The 21,125-nt window shown below is 45.8% G+C and overlaps 1 protein-coding gene across 1 annotated transcript in view; it reads left to right on the top strand.

Annotated features, from left to right (window-relative positions):
* Positions 1–21,116, top strand: part of LOC139390522 (ensconsin-like) — a 47,609-nt gene extending 26,493 nt beyond the window's left edge. The window contains exons 10-21 of the mRNA XM_071137688.1: positions 622–744; positions 4,145–4,287; positions 9,982–10,112; positions 10,263–10,555; positions 12,689–12,815; positions 12,902–13,082; positions 13,172–13,276; positions 13,537–13,584; positions 13,732–13,822; positions 16,895–17,072; positions 17,186–17,469; positions 17,608–21,116. Coding sequence (XP_070993789.1) covers positions 622–744; positions 4,145–4,287; positions 9,982–10,112; positions 10,263–10,555; positions 12,689–12,815; positions 12,902–13,082; positions 13,172–13,276; positions 13,537–13,584; positions 13,732–13,822; positions 16,895–17,072; positions 17,186–17,469; positions 17,608–17,615 — 1,712 coding nt within the window. The 3' untranslated portion in view covers positions 17,616–21,116. The remainder of the gene's footprint in view (positions 1–621; positions 745–4,144; positions 4,288–9,981; positions 10,113–10,262; positions 10,556–12,688; positions 12,816–12,901; positions 13,083–13,171; positions 13,277–13,536; positions 13,585–13,731; positions 13,823–16,894; positions 17,073–17,185; positions 17,470–17,607) is intronic.
* The last annotated feature ends 9 nt before the right edge of the window (positions 21,117–21,125 follow it).

The raw sequence follows: 21,125 nt of genomic DNA, 5'->3' as shown, positions 1-21,125 counted from the left end.
GGATGTAACAACAAAATGTGGAAAAAGTCCAAGGGTCTGAATACTTTACAAATGCGTAGTGGGCAGGGCCTAGAGTTACCATCTTGGTTTGTCAATTTCAACGTAAGACTTTAAGTTCTTGTTCTTTCCAATACAAAACACTACTATAGTCTGAACAGTAGAAACCACTTACTTTGAGCCCTTAGCTCCATGTTCCCGGTACGTCCTATCCACCCCATAGCACACCCCCTCCTGTTTGTGGGCGGAGTTCACTAATACCCTTTTTACCCCTTAGCATCCCCTCTGCACCAGGAACACACCTTGATTAAACCTCATTTGTAGTACTCTTCAGTTGCTTGACACTCACTCTGGGTCTGTGTACCAATACTCTTTCCTGTTCTCCTTGTCTTCATTCCCACTGGGTGGAATTGGTGAAAGGACTCCCTTTAAGACTATTGAGACACAGCCTTGGTTTCTTATGTGGATTCTCTCCTGTGACTGGTTGAAATCATATGGTGACCCCCAAATCCCGCCCCCTTCTTTGTGTTGACACCCCCCCCCCCCCCCCCCCTCTCCTCCTTCTTTTCTTCTTGTTTTGGCTTCTCCATTTTTTGGGGGGGTTGCCTTGTTCCGGCCGTGTAGCTCGCAAGCCCCTGGTGAGCCCCATGGACGGAGGCTTCCTCAGTCGCCTTCTCATCCCCACCCAGGCCTCAATAGCTAGGAGCAAGAGCGCCGCAGCCCTGTCCGAAGGAGGCGAAGCCCCAGGTAACCCCCACAGAGGAGACCCCCTGTAGAGAGTGAGGACCCAGCAACGCACAGGGACCCACCCCACTGCTGTCCTCCAATATATCACTAGATACAGTATAAGATAATTCCACCTCAATCCACACCCCTGCCCCCATTACATCACCAGTTAATAGCTATAAAACACCCACCCAAGGTCCCTGCTATGCCCCTAGCTGTATAGACATATATCTCTATAGCCCAGAGCCCTACTATGTCCTTAGCTGTATAGACATATATCTCTATAGCCCAGGTCCCTACTATGTCCCTAGCTGTATAAACTATATCTCTAGCCCAGGTCCCTGCTACTGGCTAGGCAAATCCTTTGAAAAAAACTGACCCTTTTCTGGTTAATTTTTTTTGTGGTAGTAGTCCAGCGGTGTCTAAAGGCTGTAGTCCAGTGGTGTCTAAAGGCTGTAGTGTCTAAAGGCTGTAGTGTCTAAAGGCTGTAGTGTCTAAAGGCTGTAGTCCAGCGGTGTCTAAAGGCTGTAGTGTCTAAAGGCTGTAGTGTCTAAAGGCTGTAGTGTCTAAAGGCTGTAGTCCAGCGGTGTCTAAAGGCTGCAGTCCAGCGGTGTCTAAAGGCTGTAGTGTCTAAAGGCTGTAGTCCAGCGGTGTCTAAAGGCTGTAGTGTCTAAAGGCTGTAGTCCAGCGGTGTCTAAAGGCTGTAGTGTCTAAAGGCTGTAGTGTAGTGTCTAAAGGCTGTAGTGTCTAAAGGCTGTAGTGTGTCTAAAGGCTGTAGTCCTGCAGTCGGTGTCTAAAGGCTGCAGTCCAGCGGTGTCTAAAGGCTGTAGTGTCTAAAGGCTGTAGTGTCTAAAGGCTGTAGTGTCTAAAGGCTGTAGTCCAGCGGTGTCTAAAGGCTGTAGTGTCTAAAGGCTGTAGTCCAGCGGTGTCTAAAGGCTGTAGTGTCTAAAGGCTGTAGTGTCTAAAGGCTGTAGTGTCTAAAGGCTGTAGTGTCTAAAGGCTGTAGTGTCTAAAGGCTGTAGTCCAGCAGTGTCTAAAGGCTGCAGTCCAGCGGTGTCTAAAGGCTGTAGTGTCTAAAGGCTGTAGTGTCTAAAGGCTGTAGTGTCTAAAGGCTGTAGTGTCTAAAGGCTGTAGTGTCTAAAGGCTGTAGTCCAGCGGTGTCTAAAGGCTGTAGTCCAGCGGTGTCTAAAGGCTGCAGTCCAGCGGTGTCTAAAGGCTGCAGTGTCTAAAGGCTGTAGTGTCTAAAGGCTGTAGTGTCTAAAGGCTGTAGTGTCTAAAGGCTGCAGTGTCTAAAGGCTGCAGTGTCTAAAGGCTGCAGTGTCTAAAGGCTGCAGTGTCTAAAGGCTGCAGTGTCTAAAGGCTGCAGTGTCTAAAGGCTGCAGTGTCTAAAGGCTGCAGTGTCTAAAGGCTGCAGTGTCTAAAGGCTGCAGTCCAGCGGTGTCTAAAGGCTGCAGTCCAGCGGTGTCTAAAGGCTGCAGTCCAGCGGTGTCTAAAGGCTGTAGTGTCTAAAGGCTGCAGTCCAGCGGTGTCTAAAGGCTGCAGTCCAGCGGTGTCTAAAGGCTGTAGTGTCTAAAGGATGCAGTCCAGCGGTGTCTAAAGGCTGTAGTGTCTAAAGGCTGCAGTCCAGCGGTGTCTAAAGGCTGTAGTGTCTAAAGGCTGCAGTCCAGCGGTGTCTAAAGGCTGCAGTCCAGCGGTGTCTAAAGGCTGTAGTGTCTAAAGGATGCAGTCCAGCGGTGTCTAAAGGCTGTAGTGTCTAAAGGCTGTAGTGTCTAAAGGCTGTAGTGTCTAAAGGCTGTAGTGTCTAAAGGCTGCAGTCCAGCGGTGTCTAAAGGCTGCGGTGTCTAAAGGCTGCGGTGTCTAAAGGCTGCGGTGTCTAAAGGTGTCTAAAGGCTGCGGTGTCTACATCACTGTTGATGGGGCCTGCTTGCTCAGTGGTTCATGTCTTGAACAGAATGTGCTATCCAGTAAAAGTACACTTGAGATCACAAAGTTGTGCATAGACAGGTGCAGGATCTGCTCACATGCACTCACAGCTCAGACACAATTGGCTGGGGTGTGTGTAGAGTCTTGTCTGGGAGCTGCACTTTCTTGTGGGCCCAGTGCAGTGCGCAGCTGGTTGCCTAAGAGATTGAGTGTTTGTGCTGGTAACTGGTCAATGAACCCAGGGAGCTGGAGACTTGCTAGACGGTATTAAGAACCGTATTAAGAGTCTCAAACCACAGACCAGCAGCTTACACTGACTCTGTATGAAAGACTTACTCATTAGCACCCTTCTAGAGGGGCTAGCTACTGGAATACGCAGGGTTGTGGCTGACGTACATCATTCTCTGTGAAGGATTTGTCCTATTCAACTTTTGGGTTTTTGATTTGGATTCGATTCAAGCTGGATATAATATTGTGTGTGGCATTGGCATACTAGACTAAGCCCCTAAAACTCTGTCTTTTAAAAAACAGAAAATGCTAGAAAGCCTGAAATGACCAGATGAAACAAAGAATATGATTGAATAGGGATGGGAGTTTTTGCAAGGGACCTCATGATACCATATTATCACAATACTTAGGTGCCGATACGATATATACTATATTGTGATTTTCACGATTCTATATGTATTGTGATTCGATATTCCAAACATTTTGCTCACCATATGTCTGCTGCAGATTCAAGCGAGCCATGAGAAAACGAGTTTTGATCAGTCATGAAAATAAAAGTGATGAAAACAATTTGGCTCAAAAAAATATATATATACTGGAGTTTTGGTGCAGGTCCAGCCATTAGAGCAAAATTATTGTGACATTGTCAAAAACAATATTGCTATATATCTCTCGCTCTCTCTAAATGTATACCCTGAAATGTAACTACCAATTTCTTTCCCACCCATCACCATGAATGAATACTAGAAATGAATGCACTCCTCCAGCGTGCTTGAGTATTGCTATTGGATAGTGATGGTTTAGGGTGTTTATAGACTACTGTGTGTGTGTGTGTGAGCGCTGCCAGCGTTTTCTGCTTTGATGTGATGATTTTGTGACGGTGGTGGGTTGTATGTGCGCTGTGTTCAGTGTCTGCTGTGGCGATGTGCTCATTGCCGTGTTGTGATGTGTTTTGCTATGAGCAGCACCGGAGCTTTGGCACCAATCAGGGGATGCCAGTCTGTCTGTCCTTGCCTCTCTCTGGCTCCACCCTCCAGCCCTTCCACTTCCAGTTTATCCCCAATGCTTCAACAACCAACTGCGTGCTACCATAATCTAACAATAGGTTGTTTTGTGCTCTTATCCCCCAAACCATTGTCTTCCTCTCTTTCTACTCTCTTTCTCTCCATCGCTCCCCCCCATGCCTCTGCTTTGCTCACCCAACTCGGCTGCTTCTACCCGTGCTCCCATTGGCTGGTTTCCCTGCGCTACGATGACTGTCTTTTACCAGAGTGTCACCTGTGTCCTCGTTCAGCCTCGCCCAGCCCCCTGCACCTGATGCAGCGAGGACCCGTGCGCAGCCGCAGCATCGACCGGCAGAAGAGCACCACCCTGCCCACCTCGGCCTCGGCAGACCAACTGAACCCCTCACTGGTAAGACGTCATGAATCTAGAAGACATAGAATTAGCATTAATAGAATGGACCAATGGAAGACACCGAATTAGTGGAGTGGTGCAAACGTAGAGCACTTAGAACTAATGTGTTCATGTGCATGATGACAACCTGTTAACTTCTTGGTGCACCCATCCCGGGATCATTTTCATCAACATCCGCTGAATTGCAGAGCGCCAAATTAAATTACAATTTTTATTTTTTATTTTCATGAATTCGCAATATAGCAAAACACAGTTTAGCTTGATGTTAATCCACCTGGCGTGTCAGATTTCAAAAAAGCTTTTCGGCGAAAGCTATCCAAGCGTTTGTGTTAGGACATCTCTCTCAGCAGACAAAACATTACAAACAGCTAGCAACAAAAAAAGTAGATTGTTCACGAAAGTCAGAAAAGCAATAAAATGAATCTCTTACCTTTGATCTTCGGATGTTTGCACTCACGAGACTCCCAGTTACACAATAAAGATTATTTTTAAATCCAAAAACCTCTTGGTTTGGTTGGCGCGTTATGTTCAGAAATCCACAGGCTCGAGCGGTCACAACGGGGCAGACAAATTCCAAATAGTATCTGTAAAGTTCGTAGAAACATGTCAGTTTTTGTCTGCTCCAAGCTGCTCGCGCATGCAAAACACCGCTGGCACCCAGCCTTCCACTGACGCGATGTGATCTTTTTCGCTCATTTTTCAGAATAAAAGCCTGAAACTATGTCTAAAGACTGTTCCACACCATGTGGAAACCATAGGAAAAGGAATCTGGTTGATATCCCTATAAATGGAGGGAAGGCATGTAATGGAACAGAGGTTTCAGGAAAAACAGCACTTCCTCGTTGGATTTTCCTCAGGTTTTCGCCTGCAATATCAGTTCTGTTATACTCACAGACAATATTTTGACAGTTTTGGAAGCTTTATAGTGTTTTCTATTCTAATCTGACAATTATATGCATATTCTAGATTCTGGGCCTGAGAAATAGGCAGTTTCATTTGGGTACGTTTTTCATTCAAACATCAAAATACTGCCCCCTACACTCGAGGTTAATGGGGTGTGATTAGGTTTCAATTGTAGCGACTTGGCAGTCGGCTATGCATGCATAGTTTTTGTGTTCTTAGCAAGTACAGTCCCCTCCCAGGTCATCAAAAATAAATGAAGGAGACAGTGGAAATGTAGATCATGTAAAGGTGTGTGGGTTGTCTTTCCCAGAAGCCCTTTGGACACCAGGATTTAGTAACAGGAACATGGTGATAACACTCTCGCCAAACCTGCAATGATGTTGGACAAAATAACTCCAGTATACAAATGTCACTCAGTTATATGCGTACATCCTCTATAATTTGCCAGTCAAAGCAGCCCTGTGGGTTATCCATCCATAATACTGAGCTGTTTGCTCAGAATCCCACTGCTCTCTCACAACTCAGACAAGTCTGAATTAAATTGAATACCTTCGTTGTCCATTGGGGAGAAGACCATTGTTCACTAGAAGAAATGCTTCTTTCACTCTTGTTGCATTAGAGATGTTTACCAAACAATTCAGTAAGACAAGGATGCCACTACTGCATTCAAGTGTTTTAGCCCCCAAGTAGGTTCATTGGGCATTAGCAGCGTCATGTTAGCCTCGAGACATGTTCCATGCAGCCTGAGGCAAGCTTTGATTCGTTCAGTGTCCTCCACTGCCTGGCTCTCTCGCCCTCTGTCCTTTCTCCATGGTCCTCCATGGATATGAAGGAGTGCCTTTGTCACAGACAGACAAAGGAGCCCACAACAGGCTGAGTACAGTTGGAGTGGCTGGCTGTGGCTGGTTCAGGCCATGCAGAGCAGGACAGACAGACGGCGCAGGCAACACCCTGGGCCTATCAAATCAAATTGTATTTGTCACATGAGCCGAATACAACAGGTATAGATAGATCTTACAGTGAAATGCTTACTTACAAGCCCTTAACCAACAATGCAGTTTTAAGAAAAGTAAGTGTTAAGTAAAACTTTTTTTTTAAATAACAAATAATTAGAGCAGCAGTCAAATAACAGTAGCAAGGCTATATACAGGGGGTACCGGTACAGAGTCAATGTGCGGGGGCACCGGTTAGTCAATGTAATATGTACATGTACAGTAGGTGGAGTTATTAAAGTGACTATGCATAGATAGTAAGAGTAGCAGTGGCGTAAAAGAGGGTAGCCCTTTGAGCTGTTCAGGAGTCTTAACGCTTGGGGGTAGAAGCTGTTAAGAAGCCTTTTGGACCCAGACGTGGCGCTCCGGTACCACTTGCTGTGCGGTAGCAGAGAGAACACTCTGACTTGGGTGGCTGGAGTCTTTGACAATTTTTAGGGCCTTCCTCTGACACTGCCTGGTATAGAGGTCCTGGATGGCAGGAATCTTGGCCCCAGTGATGTACTGGGGCGTTCGCACTACCCTCTGTAGTGCCTTGCGGTCGGAGGCTGAGCAGTTGCCGTACCAGGCAGTGAAGCAACCAGTCAGAATGCTCTCAATGGTGCAGCTGTAGAACTTTTTGAGGATCTGAGGACCCATGCCAAATCTTTTCAGTCTCCTGAGGGGGAATAGGTGCCCTCTTTTCAAATTTTGTGCCCTCTTCACAACTGTCTTGGTGTGCTTGGACCATGTTAGTTTGTTGGTGTTGTTGTGGACACCAAGGAAGTTGAAGCTCTCGACCTGCTCCTTTACAGCCCTATCGATGAGAATGGGGGTGTGCTCGGTCCTCCTTTTTCCTGTAGTCCACAATCCTCTCCTTTGTCTTGATCACGTTGAGGGATAGGTTGTTATCCTGGCACCACACGGCCAGGTCTCTGACCTCCTCCCTATAGGCTGTCTCATCATTGTCGGTGATCAGGCCTACCACTGTTGTCCTTGTAGTCATGAGTGAACAGGGAGTGCGGGACTGAGCACACCCCAAATATTGAGGATCAGCTTCGCAGATGTTGTTACCTACCCTTACCACCTGGGGGCGGCCAGTCAGGAAGTCCAGGATCCAGTTGCAGAGGGAGGTGTTTAGTCCCAGTGTCCTTAGCTTAGTGATGTGCTTTTAAGGGCACTATGGTGTTGAACGCTGAGCTGTAGTCAATGAATAGCATTCTCACGTAGGTGTTCCTTTTGTCCAGGTGGGAAAGGGCAGTGTGGAGTGCAATAGAGTGCATCATCTGTGGATCAATTGGGGTGGTATGCAAATTGAAGTGGGTCTTTGGTTTCTAGGATAATGGTGTCGATGTGAGCCATGACCAGCCTTTCAAAGCACTTCATGGCTGCAGACGTCGGTAGTCATTAAGGCAGGTTACCTTAGTGTTCTTGGGCACAGGGACTATGGTGGTCTGATTGAAACATGTTGGTATTACAGACTCAGGGACAGGTTGAAAATGTCAGTGAAGGCACTTGCCAGTTGGTCAGCGCGTGCTTGGAAATCACGTCCTGGTAATCCATCTGGCCCTGCGGCCTTGTGAATGTTGACCTGTTTAAAGATGTACTTCTCCTTAATGCAACCACTGTGTCAGATTTCAAAAAAGCTTTATGGAAAAAGCACACCATGCAATAATCTGAATACAGCTCTGAGACCAAAACAAGCCATACAGATATCCGCCATGTTGTGGAGTCAACAGAAGTCAGAAATAGCATTATAAATATTCACTTACCTTTGATCTTCATCGGAATGCACTCCCAGGAATCCCAGTTCCACAATAAATGTTTGTTTTGTTCGATAAAGTCCATCATTTATGTCCAAATACCTCCTTTTTGTTCACAAATCCAAATTCACGAGGCGCAGGCACTTAGTCCAGACAAAGTCAAAAAGTTATATTACAGTTAGTAGAAACATGTCAAACGATGTATAGAATCAATCTTAAGGATGTTTTTAATCATAAATCTTCAATAATATTCCAACCGGACAATTCCTTTGTCTTTAGAAATGAAAAGGAACGCTGCTCACTCTCACTGCCGCGCGCATGACTTGGCTCATGGCATTCTGCCAGACCTCTTAAACAGCTCTTATTCGCTCCCCCTTCACAGTAGAAGCCTGAAACAAGGTTCTAAAGACGGTTGACATCTAGTGGAAGCCTTAGGAAGTGCAATCGGACTAAACTTACACTATCTTGGATAGGCAAAGACTTGAAAACCAACAGACCTCAGATTTCCCACTTCCTGGTTGGATTTTTTCTCAGGTTTTTGCCTGCCATATGAGTTATGTTATACTCACAGACATCATTCAAACAGTTTTAGAAGCTTCAGTGTGTTTTCTATCCAAATCTAAATATATCTGGCAGGCAGTTTTCTCTGGGTACCTTATTCATCCAAGCTACTCAATACTGCCCTCCAGCCATAAGAAGTTAAAGGTCTTGCTCACATTTGCCAGACCTGCCACATCCGACGAGCGTCGGAGCCGGTGTAGTACGATTCAATGTTAGTCCTGTATTGACTCTTTGCCTCTTTGATGGTTCGTCAGAGGACGTAACGGGATTTCTTATAAGCATCCGGGTTAGAATCCCGCTCCTTGGAAGCGGCAGCTCTGCCCTTTAGCTCAGTGCGGATGTTGCCTGTAATCCATGGCTTCTGGTTGGGGTATGTATTAGAGGTCGACTGATAATGATTTTTCAACGCCGATACGGATTATTGGAGGACCAAAAAAAGCCGATACCGAAATCGTCCGATTTCAACAACAACAAAAAAACACTTTTTTTACATTTATTTGTAATAACGACAATTACATTGTCATTATTATAACAGGAATATTTAGACTTATGGATGCCGTCCGTTAGATAAAATACGGAACGGTTCCGTATTTCACTGAAATAATAAACGTTTTGTTTTTGAAATGATAGTTTCCGGATTCGACCATATTAATGACCTAAGGCTCCTATTTCTGTGTGTTATTATGTTATGTTTGCTTTTTTTGGTCCTCCAATAATCGGTATCGGCGTTGAAAAATCATAATCGGTCGACCTCTAGTCAAGATTGATTGATTGTTTTTTTATAAGATAAGTTTAATGCAAGCTAGCAACTTACCATGGCTCCTCGCTGCCTGCACTCGCATAACAGGTGGTCAGCCTGGCACGCAATCTCATTGTGAATTGCAACATAATCGGCGATAATCGGCGTCCAAAAATGCCGATTACCGATTGTTATGAAATCTTGAAATTGGTCCTAAATCAATGGCCATTCCGATAAATCGGACGACCTCTAATTTCTACCCCACTAGAAGCAAACAGTTTAGAACTAAATTCACCCTGCTCTTTTACTAAGCAGTGTTCAGATAAACCCTGATTTAAATAGTTATAGCTGTACACACACACCTCCTAAGTTTGGCATGCATGTCAGTTTACGTGTGTGACCCTCTGTGTTACCAGGTGTGGGTGTCCTTGCTGTGCCGGTCAGCATACACCTCTTGTGGTACGGGCTTTTTATAAATGGATATATTTGAATCAGACTTGCCCACACCTGTGATGTTATTTAAAGCCTGCTGTGTGCTGCAGTAGGGGGGGACACTCTGAGACCACATGGGGAGACTGTCTGTGTCATGGATCAGGTGCTATCTGGTCACTCCATGTTATCGATCCACTTCTACTGGTTCACTGTATTCTCATGAAGGGTTGCTGTTCTAGTGTTAATCCAACGTGTTATTTTAAGGATACCCTAGCCGGATGACGTAATGGACTGAATTGCCTCTCTCTTTGTGGAACGACAGAAGGAGAAACGGTTCTCGTCGCCCGGAGGGAAGCGCCCCGCCTCGCCCTCCAACATCGCGGGACGCCACCGCTCGCCCTCCCCTGCCACCCTCCCCGCCAGCAAAAGAACCCCCTCCCCCAGTGCAGCAAAGTAAGACATCACAGCTCTCCCCCAGAAAATGTGTTAACAATATTGTATATTAAACAATATTAGATGTTTCTTGTTTAATTGTGTACTATGAAATAGTTTAGATTTGTTGGATAATTGATAAAACTGTCAAATCTTGTCTCCCCTCTACAGGCAAAGCCCCCGTAACCGTCCCCCGTCACCCGGAGGTACCAAACATCGCCCCCCGTCCCCTCAACCCAGCTCGGCCAAGCCCCCATCCCCTCAGCCCAGCTCGGCCAAGCCACCACCCATCCAGAGACCGGCCCTCACCCCGACCGGCCCCCCCACCCTGCGGAAGAAAGACTCCAAGCCAAAGGACCTGTGTCCCATCCAGGCTGTGGCCCGCCAGTCCCCAGAGCCCCCCCAGACCAGCTCAACACCGACTCCTGCTTCCACATCCTCCACTAAGACCAAAGACAAGGACGGTGAGCAAAGAGAACCTACAACCTCACTGAGATGGCCTTTCTCTCTGAGCTGAGTTAGCTGTTTCCATCTGTTAGTACCACAGTCATGACATAAGGCTGAAATCTCACTTAAGTAAGGACTTTGCCGAGCTCAGATTAATCAAGAACCAACGCTGACAATCTCAGTCTTCTGAGACTCACTTTCTTCGAATAAGAAGAGAGGGAGCCTATACTGTAAGCCCCTGAGGCAGTGTGTTGGAAACCCTGTATTGTATTACTGAGTTCCCATAAAGAGCATCAGCCTCTGCTCTGTCCTCTATCCGGATGTATCTAAATGATTTATGGCAGTGATCATCAACTAGATTCAGCAGCATATTTTTTTTGTTGAGTGGATGGATCGGGGGCCAGAACATAATTATAAATGATTTGTAGACTGCAAATTGACCGCAAGAAGCCCAAACAGATATAATATGTATGTATATGATCTCTGTTATACGTGGAAATACTTGAAGAGATTTCCCAAATTAAATTAACTTGGACCTGATTTCCTGGTATAAAAAAATATACACATATGTCCAACAGAGGGCCAAATAAAAACCTGCGGCCTGCCAGTTGGGGAACCCTGATCTATGGCTTAATAGCTGTTTCAACACAGTGTGTTAGTGGGCTCCTGTGCGGTTCATTAGCAAGGGAAAGGGACATGGCAGCCCCAGCAGCAGCTTAGTGTGGAGCTGTAAATGCTCTGTGAACCAGCTGTAGTTCCATGCTGTTAGCCCTAGAGGTCTAGTACCCCGTTCTGGTTGGAGTCCTGTACTACTACTGTATAACTCATTAGGAGATAGTTAAGGAGAGGGTTAATGGATTGTGTGTGTGTGCGCTGAAGGCCCTCACTGCTCCCAATAGGACTTATTCTGCAGTATATGTTTTTATGACCAGAAGCCACAGAGATGGTTGTGTGTCGCTCTGTGTGTCGCTCTCTGTGTGTGCGTGTGTGTGTACTCTGTAATAGTGCTATGGCTGCTCTGTGGTTATGTTGTGGCTTGGTTATGTCAAAGGTTCACCCATTTTTAACGTTTTGTGGTTTTAGTGCATCTGAGTGATTTATCAATTCCTTGGGTCATTTCATGTTTTCATGTGTATCTGAGTGATTGGCGGTGAAGCAGGCAGAAATCCGTAGCGTTGTGATAGTCGCTATCACTACACTGGAAGTTCTAAGTTGCAATATTCCTACCTGGAGAAATGTCATTTAACAGAGGGTCTAGCACATTATTTCTGTTTGTCTGCCTCTTTAGTCCAGGGTGCATTGCATGGCGACATTGCCAGAGATATTATAGAAAGGAGATAGGAATCCAATGAATGAAGGAATGTATAACGCCCCACCCAGTAGACTTTTGACCAATCGCGTTCACTTTGTCATGCTGTGTCACGCGGTTGCTAAGCTAATCGTCATGCAATCCCTTTTCAGCCTATTTTCCTCAATGCCACGATTCCAAAGCTATACGATACCATAGATGGCAAGTTAATTCTCACATCTCAAAAAGATTTGTAATGATGTACTTCTTGTTGACGAAATTCGTGCTAATGTTGGGTTTTTGAGCTAGTGACCCAATAGACTCACATTCACTCCTTGAAGGAGAGCACACTATTGACGTTTCCCATCACCTCAAAAGTATATCGGCCGTTGTGAATGTCAGACTACTGTGAGGCACATCGATCTGCAGGTTGAACATGGTGAGATTGTAGACTCCTAAATTGATAGTGCAGTTTGTTTAGGCGATTTCTACAGCTAACTAGCTACTTTGCATGCTGATGTTGTCTTTCGAATTTGTGTGTAGCTACGTTTGCTAGCTAGATAGCCAGCCAGCCAGCCAGCCAGCCAGCCAGCCAGCCAGCCAGCCAGCCCATAGAGAGAACATTGCATTGTGGATTTTGTAGTCGACTTGAGCTGCAACAGATATCCATAACAATTCTCCTTGTTGCTACCAGCCTTCATTATAATGCCGAAATGAAACATTTGTTCACAAAAAATATTGTTCTCACATATATTAGTGTTATTTAACACTCTAAATTAAAGCAATGGTTTTGGGTGGATTTTTCATTTTAATGAAACAATACATTTACTAACCTCCTGTGTGGCTCCTATCGGTCTTTCAGAGAAGTCCATGGCGGGCACCAACTCTGCAGCCGAGGCCGCCATGATCCTTGCCGAGAACCGCCGTCTGGCACGGGAGAAGAAGGAGAGAGAAGAGGCACTCCGAGTACTGAGAGAGGAGGAGGAGAAGTAAGGAGGCATGCTGCTAGAACACTTTCAGGTGGTCTCCATCTTTCTGTGGGGGGTGGCATTGACCTTTCCTATCCTATCTACAGGCTGAGGAAGGAGGAGGAGAAACGCTTGGCCGAGGAGGCACGGTTGAAATGCCTGGAGGAGGAGAGGAGGCTGGCGGAGGAGAAGAAGAAAAAGGAGGAGGAGGACGCTCTCATGGCCGAGGCAGACCGAGAGAGACTGGAGGCTGAGGAGGCCGGGAGACAGGCTGAGCTACAGAAAGAGGTAGGGACACACACATTGACAGTGTTGTTGGTGTCATTTTATAGTTTGATTGGTTGCTTGTGATTGACCACCTGTTTGTCCAATCGCAGCGTGAAGAGGCGGAGGCTCAGGCTGCAATTGTTGCAGAGAAGGTCCGCATTGAGAGGGAAAGGGTAATGGCCCAGAACCATAAGGAACGCATGGAGAGGAAGAAGGTGGGTGGAGAATCACCATCACATCATGCATGCTTGATCATACACACTGCATACGTTGACTGGATGTTTCAGTAGCCTGTTCATCATGCACACTCAGTGAAAATAGCACCTGCATCCACTCCCTGTATACCAACACTTGAACTTAAAGGCAGCCCAACCATTCAAACATTTTATAACTTGTTTTACATTGAGCATGTCTGCAGGGTGTAATTTGCCAGAAATTGTTCACGTGAATCTCTCTGTTGCTCTTCGACTTGCAGAGAATTGAGGAGATCATGAAGAGAACCAGAAAAGGGGATCAAGAAAAGGTGAGTTCACATTTCTCAAGCTCTGATATCTCCATGGAAACTGCTTTCCACAATAGCCAAATCAGCTGGATTAAAACATCCAGTAATCCTCCCACATACTAGTTGATACATATTTTAACTGGCGCTCTGTCCATGTGTCCTGTGTAGGGAGGAGATGAGGATGAGGATGAGGATGAGGATGAGAAAGACATACAGGATGAGGAGGGCGAAGAAGAAACCAACTGTGTCGAAACCAAGGGTAACTGTCCTCACTTAACCATCCCTTTGACACAACGGGGTGTGTGTGTGAGACAGCTGGGCAGTATGGGCAAAAATCCCATAAATGGACTGAGTTATAGCGATAAATAGAACGATTAACTTTAATGAGTACTTGCTACTACTGCTACTTCAGATGTAACCATCAACTGTCTTGTTAGAAATTTCCCAAATTAGCAGACTTCTTTCATTTCAAACTTCACATTTCTCTGGTATAGGCTATTTATCCCAGTTATCGATATCAGTAAAATGCCTTTGGTAAGTGGTCGTTGTTAATCATTTTCAGTATGTCATCCCAGCTCTAGCGTGTGTTAGGGGTGTGAACGTTTAAACATTCAAATGTTTAAACACAGTTGGGATCCTTATATTTACAGTTTTTTTTATACCAAATTTAAATCACAATGCAGTTATCATATTATTATAACATATTATTTTCTGTGTTATAGCCTAACTAGATGGTTGGCTATGAAGGCCTGGGGAATGTTGTCCTTTAAATAAAAACAAAGTGGAAGGGGCCAACTTTAGGCTACTTTGGTGAGTTTGCAAGGCAAGAAAATCAAGACATTGTGAGACACAGATTTCCTAGACATTCTTTCTGCCTGCCCCCTCGTCCCTCTCTCTTACCCTGGCTCGCCTGCTCTTGGCCAGAGTTCTGTATATGATGACGAGACACTCATGTCTCCACCCTAACAATGGGAATTGTTGTCCCAAAGGTGGAAAGCAGGTGACGAGCTCAGGTCCAAAATAAATAAGACCTTTTTGGACAGATTTTGGCAAGAGTGAAACCTCTTTCTTTGCCTCTTCCTCTGTCTTCGCTAATGATGCTAGTGTGTGTGTGTGTTCAGTCTTCGGTCTTTTGCACGTAGAATATCCTAGCCAGGGCCTCCCGTGTGGCGCAGTGGTCTAAGGCACTGCATCTCAGTGCTAGCTGTGCCACCAGAGACTCTGGGTTCGAGCCCAGGCTCTGTCGCAGCCGGCCGCGACCGGGAGGTCCATGGGGCGACGCACAATTGGCCTAGCGTCGTCCAGGTTAGGGAGGGGTTGGCCGGTAGGGATATCTTGTCTCATCGCGAACTAGCGACTCCTGTGGCAGGCCGTGCGCAGTGCACGCTAACCAGGTTGCCAGGTGCACAGTGTTTCCTCCGACACATTGGTGCGGCTGACTTCCTGGTTGGATGCGCGCTGTGTAAAGAAGCAGCGCGGCTTGGACATTGCAAGCCAAGAAATTGTGGGATACAGCTTTTGATTGCCGATAGATAGGCCTAGTGCACGGTTCTGACTGTCTGGTGGCTGACCTGCCTATACTGATAGATAGGCCTAGTGCATGGTTCTGACTGTCTGGTGGCTGACCTGCCTATACTGATAGATAGGCCTAGTACACGGTTCTGACTGTCTGGTGGCTGACCTGCCTATACTGATAGATAGGCCTAGTAAACGGTTCTGACTGTCTGGTGGCTGACCTGCCTATACTGATAGATAGGCCTAGTACACGGTTCTGACTGTCTGGTGGCTGACCTGCCTATACTGATAGATAGGCCTAGTAAACGGTTCTGACTGTCTGGTGGCTGACCTGCCTATACTGATAGATAGGCCTAGTACACGGTTCTGACTGTCTGGTGGCTGACCTGCCTATACTGATAGATAGGCCTAGTAAACGGTTCTGACTGTCTGGTGGCTGACCTGCCTATACTGATAGATAGGCCTAGTACACGGTTCTGACTGTCTGGTGGCTGACCTGCCTATACTGATAGATAGGCCTAGTACACGGTTCTGACTGTCTGGCTGCTGACCTGCCTATACTGATAGATAGGCCTAGTACACGGTTCTGACTGTCTGGTGGCTGACCTGCCTATACTGATAGATAGGCCTAGTAAACAGTTCTGACTGTCTGGTGGCTGACCTACCTATACTGATAGATAGGCCTAGTACACGGTTCTGACTGTCTGGTGGCTGACCTGCCTATACTGATAGATAGGCCTAGTACGCGGTTCTGACTGTCTGGTGGCTGACCTTCCTATACTGATAGATAGGCCTAGTGCACGGTTCTGACTGTCTGGTGGCTGACCTGCCTATACTGATAGATAGGCCTAGTACACGGTTCTGACTGTCTGGTGGCTGACCTGCCTATACTGATAGATAGGCCTAGTACACGGTTCTGACTGTCTGGTGGCTGACCCTCCTATACTGATAGATAGGCCTAGTACACGGTTCTGACTGTCTGGTGGCTGACCTGCCTATACTTATAGATAGGCCTAGTAAACGGTTCTGACTGTCTGGTGGCTGACCTGCCTATACTGATAGATAGGCCTAGTACACGGTTCTGACTGTCTGGTGGCTGACCTGCCTATACTGATAGATAGGCCTAATACACGGTTCTGACTGTCTGGTGGCTGACCTGCCTATACTGATAGATATACCTAGTGCACGGTTCTGACTGTCTGGTGGCTGACCTGCCTATACTGATAGATAGGCCTAGTACACGGTTCTGACTGTCTGGTGGCTGTCCTGCCTATACTGATAGATAGGCCTAGTACACGGTTCTGACTGTCTGGTGGCTGACCTGCCTATACTGATAGATAGGCCTAGTACACGGTTCTGACTGTCTGGGGGCTGACCTGCCTATACTGATAGATAGACCTAGTGCACGGTTCTGACTGTCTGGTGGCTGACCTGCCTATACTGATAGATAGGCCTAGTACATGGTTCTGACTGACTGGTGGCTGACCTGCCTATACTGATAGATAGGCCTAGTACACGGTTCTGACTGTCTGGTGGCTGACCTGCCTATACTGATAGATAGGCCTAGTACACGGTTCTGACTGTCTGGTGGCTGACCTGCCTATACTGATAGATTGTTGTGAATTGACTAAACTGTTTAATTTTTCTTGGTTTTAACGGACACAGATACAAAAATGGCAGTTTAAACTTTAAGAAAAATTGTCCAGGCGTCACATCCCTAGTGAGTGCATACACTGTATGTGATTGATTGTTTGCACAGACACCACTCCTGTTTGTGAGTGTGCATATTGAGTTATCTGCTTATTTGTCCCCGTAGACGACGAGTCAACCCAGCCCGGTGATGTTGCCTTGGAGACGGACGACCTGGAGCGTGGACTGGCCCGCAGCGAACCAATGGGAGTGCGGGAGGAGCCGTTGGGATGCGTGAACGGGATACCGGAGGCAGACAACAAGGAGAACAACAGAACCACCGCTGAGGGGCCTCTGGCTGTTAGGTATGACACACACACCCACACAAGGTATACCACTCCCAAATGCTCTAGACACAATGATATAGGATTATTTTTGGCTATAGGCATCTTTCATTCACTCCCTCTCTCCCCTCCAGTCCAGTGCCTAAGGTTTGTTTAGTGGGGGGCTCAGAGTTCCTGAACGAGGACTCTAACAAGCTGGCCCCGGGGCTGAACGGTAAGCCTGGCCCCTGGAGCTTTGAGGAATTCATTGACCTGGGCGTCAACTCCAAGGGCCGTCCCCTCATCGATGCTGATGGCCGCAACCAGGGCCTCATCGACTGTGATGGGGCCCCCAATGGACCCAGGGTGGCCTTCGAGGACAAGGGGACCCCCGTGTCCACCCTCCACCCCTCCAGTCAGCCCATTGAAGCCCTGTCAGGTGTGAGAGTTATTTTGGAAACAACTGTTTGTATAGTTGATTTATTGTTACTGTACTGCACATGTTGTATAGAAAAGTGAATTACTTTGTGGATGTCAAATATTGACACTTGTTCTCTTTGTGTCTTTCTCTCTCTAGAGATGTGAGGCTGCAGCTCTCCCTTCAGAGGCTTGTGAATATTGCACTTCCAGAGTTCTTGTCCAGCTGAGCTCCAGACCCCCTTACCCCCTCCACACGTACACACCCGCCCTCAGCCAGAGGAAGAGCACAGGGATTGAGGGGGGGACAGGGACTCCCAGAACGCTAACTTTGCACCCCCACCACATGAAAATAAAAACGTTATATATATATATATATCTAAAAAGAGAAACAAAGCTTCAGGGGAAAATCTCTATTCCTCCTTCAATGTGCTCACTTCAAGGGCTCTCATCCTCCCATACTTACAACAGTTGACACTTGGTTATTTTTTAAATGTTGTTTTGTTCATACTGTTGTTTTTTAAGTGTTGTGCAGGGCGTGCGACGTAATTTATTAATTTTTTGTCTTCGTTAAATGTAATTGCTGTTATCTCATGTCTAGTTTTAGGGGGGGTATTCTGGTTTGAGAATATTCCAGGATCTATGTACAACACTTTGCTATATGATCGCTATGAGTTCACTACTTCTTGTGTCATGAGTGAGTCAGGAAACTCTAGTACTGATTGGTGGGCTGGGGAACCTGGGTATTGTAGTCTCTCAGGGTCTGCCTACATGATCCCTAAGTATCTCCAGTGGATAAGGGAGTATTTACACGTGTGTTACGACTTGCCGGTTCCCAAACCAGAAGCGGCACTATTTAACTCTAATCCCATCCTACCCAAATTGTAATCCGACCTAGAATTCTGGATTTGTCTGGGTCTGGTAAGACCCAGACTTGCTCTCATTTAAACTCTCCAGGTCCTATTCTCCCATGGTTTACCCCTATGCCCCAAAGGGCTGGTCAGAGCCCCTCCGCCTTCCCTTGCCATCTCCCAGTAGTCCCTCACTCCTGCTCTTCTCCTTATGGCCACACGGGGGCACTCAGGTCTATGAATCAAACAAATGGTATTATGAAATGACTGTTGCCTACTAACCTAAGGTAGCAGGCATAAAATAAATGCCTGAGTGGGGTCGTAAGAAACCGGAAGCATACGGCTTTCAAACTTCGCCTCTTCTCAGCTTTTCCCCTGAAAACCGGATGCTTCCGGTTTCTTCCGGCACTGCTGAGGGTGGTTGCCTACTATTTCAAATTTACAAACTGAAGGATGTAGGAATTTGACAAAGCTGGTGATTTAGTAAATATTTGAACTATTGCTGTTAACTTTCGGTTCCTGGTCTTTAGGTTTATGTCCTCAGATCTTGACATGTTATGTTTTTACATGTATGTAGACTTAATGTTTAACTAACTCATATCAATTTTGAATTTAATTGCATCCTGAGCGCTGAGGTATAACTTGACCCCCAGCAATGACTGCATGAATTTATACACTTACCATATGAATGGCTATAGCCCGTAGCGGATTAACGTGTGTGTGTATGTTGGTTAATTGCAGTCAGACGAGGTCCATGAGTTTCATTAAACTAACTTGAATGGTTGGAAGTTTTCTCTTACGACGCCCAAAGTTCCTTTTTCTAGGGCTAAAACACAGTTTTGACCTGGCTGTAGATGGATGTGTCTCCTACATTCGCTGTCTGTCTAGCTGTCTAGCTCGTTCCATACAAATTCCAGTGCTTCTCCACTAAGCTTCTATGTTACTTCTCCTGGAAAAAAAATAATTATTGTTTCAATTATTTGTGTCATAATTTGGCCGTCTGTTTATATACAATATACGAAAATATATTTCCTCATATTTAAGTGTTATTGTATTATGTATGTAATCAGTATTGGGCCAATGCGTCTGTGGGTGGGGTACTGCGAATGGATGTTACTTTATTTAAATGTTGGTTCTATTAGACTCGTGCCCTTTGCCAGGGTAGTCAGTGCAGTTACCCTATGCTCTGTTCTAAATTAAGCCCTGTCTCCTGCCCTCTAGGCACTTTAGTAGATTGGATTGGTGTAAGCAATATGGTAACGATTCCACAAGGTGAAGCTATTATATTGCTTAAGCCTGTCAAATGCTTACAAAGTGCCAAGGGATAGGGACTACGGGTTGGGGTGGAATTGAGTCAGGTCCGGTTTTGGTGTTACCCAGGAGGCTACAGGAAACCCTCCTGTTCTCCAGTACTCTGAGCCTAGGGCAGGGGATCCTCATACTGTAGAGGGAAGATGTCTGGGCACGTTGATTGAGGGCATTTTGTGAAGTTCTGACTTTCATCCCCCAACCACCTCTGACAATCGCCTTGGTCTCCGACAGGGGTGGACTGAGGGGGGGAAATGTTTCAGTGCTTTATCACAGTGTGAAAGTTTGCAGTCATATGGTGTCTGAAGGTTAACATGAACTCTGACTACTGCGCCACACACTTCTCTGTATAGCAGCAGTGTGACGGAGTGAGTCTACCGCTAAATGATGCTGATGGGAGAAAATGCGATTTGGTCAGTCTTGTTCTTGTCTCGTTTATGGGTTCTTTAAAATCTGTGTCGAGAAGCTTGAATTCCCTATGCTTGAATCGTCCAAACGGAGAGGTTTGGGGACCTTTGTTTTTTGCTTCATAATAAATCTGTTGACTCTGTCACATTTAATAAACCAGAAGGTTTCTCTGAAATAGCTTTATATTTTACATACCTTATGTCTGGACTTAGACCCATGAGCTTAGCTTTGAGAATGTAACTTTAACTAAACAAACAAGCCCTTAATCATTTAACATGCTTCTCTTTCTGAGGAGAAACCTTTTTTTGTTTTCATGTGCAACCAGTTTTATTATTCATCACAACATAAGACACTTTGCACTGTGGGAGGTTTTCCACTTCTTGAAAGGGTTGAAAAGCTTTCTAAAATGAATTACACAGGGTTGACTTGTCACCAAGAAGTAACTTTACTGTATAGTCCTGTTCGAGAGGTGTGTGTGTGTATGTGTGTGGTATTCTGGAAAGAAAGTTTTCTCTCTCCTCTCCGGTCTCCTCCCATCCAGGCCTTTTATGAACTCCCCTCCTTGACTTGACTAACCTTTTATCTTTTCAAAGTGCAGGGGATTGCTGTAGACTTGTTCAATATGAAACGCTTGATCCTTGGTCAGGTCTACATGTGCTTAGCTAATGGCAGTGGCGCTGGCACATCCAGTCACGGATACTGTAGATCGGACCAATACAGGACAGTCGCTGCTTTAATACTAGAAATGTTCCAGGTCCTGTTATGTTTTTTAATTCCGATCCCTTTCTGCATCTGTGGACCTGAATACAGAGCTAACTGTTCTTAATTGATATCATGATTCAGTTGCTATGACGGTAGAATAGAATGCCTTAGATTGAGAATAGGCTGTATTTTTATTTTATAGTAATTAATAACTGATCAAATGTGTCACGTGTCCTTACGTCGGCCATGACAATCATTCTAACCGACCAGGGCTACAATGTGAATATAAATAGCTTTTTCAGACCCTAACCCAAGCCATGTCCACAAATTATATTTGTAAATATATCTAAAGTGTTCTGAGAAGATATGAACTGTTAAAATAAAATTTTGCTAAATAAAAGTAGGCGTT

This window comes from Oncorhynchus clarkii, chromosome 31, assembly GCF_045791955.1.
Source record: "Oncorhynchus clarkii lewisi isolate Uvic-CL-2024 chromosome 31, UVic_Ocla_1.0, whole genome shotgun sequence".
In the NCBI taxonomy this organism is placed as follows: domain Eukaryota; kingdom Metazoa; phylum Chordata; class Actinopteri; order Salmoniformes; family Salmonidae; genus Oncorhynchus; species Oncorhynchus clarkii.
This window is presented reverse-complemented; position numbering and strand designations above follow the sequence as displayed.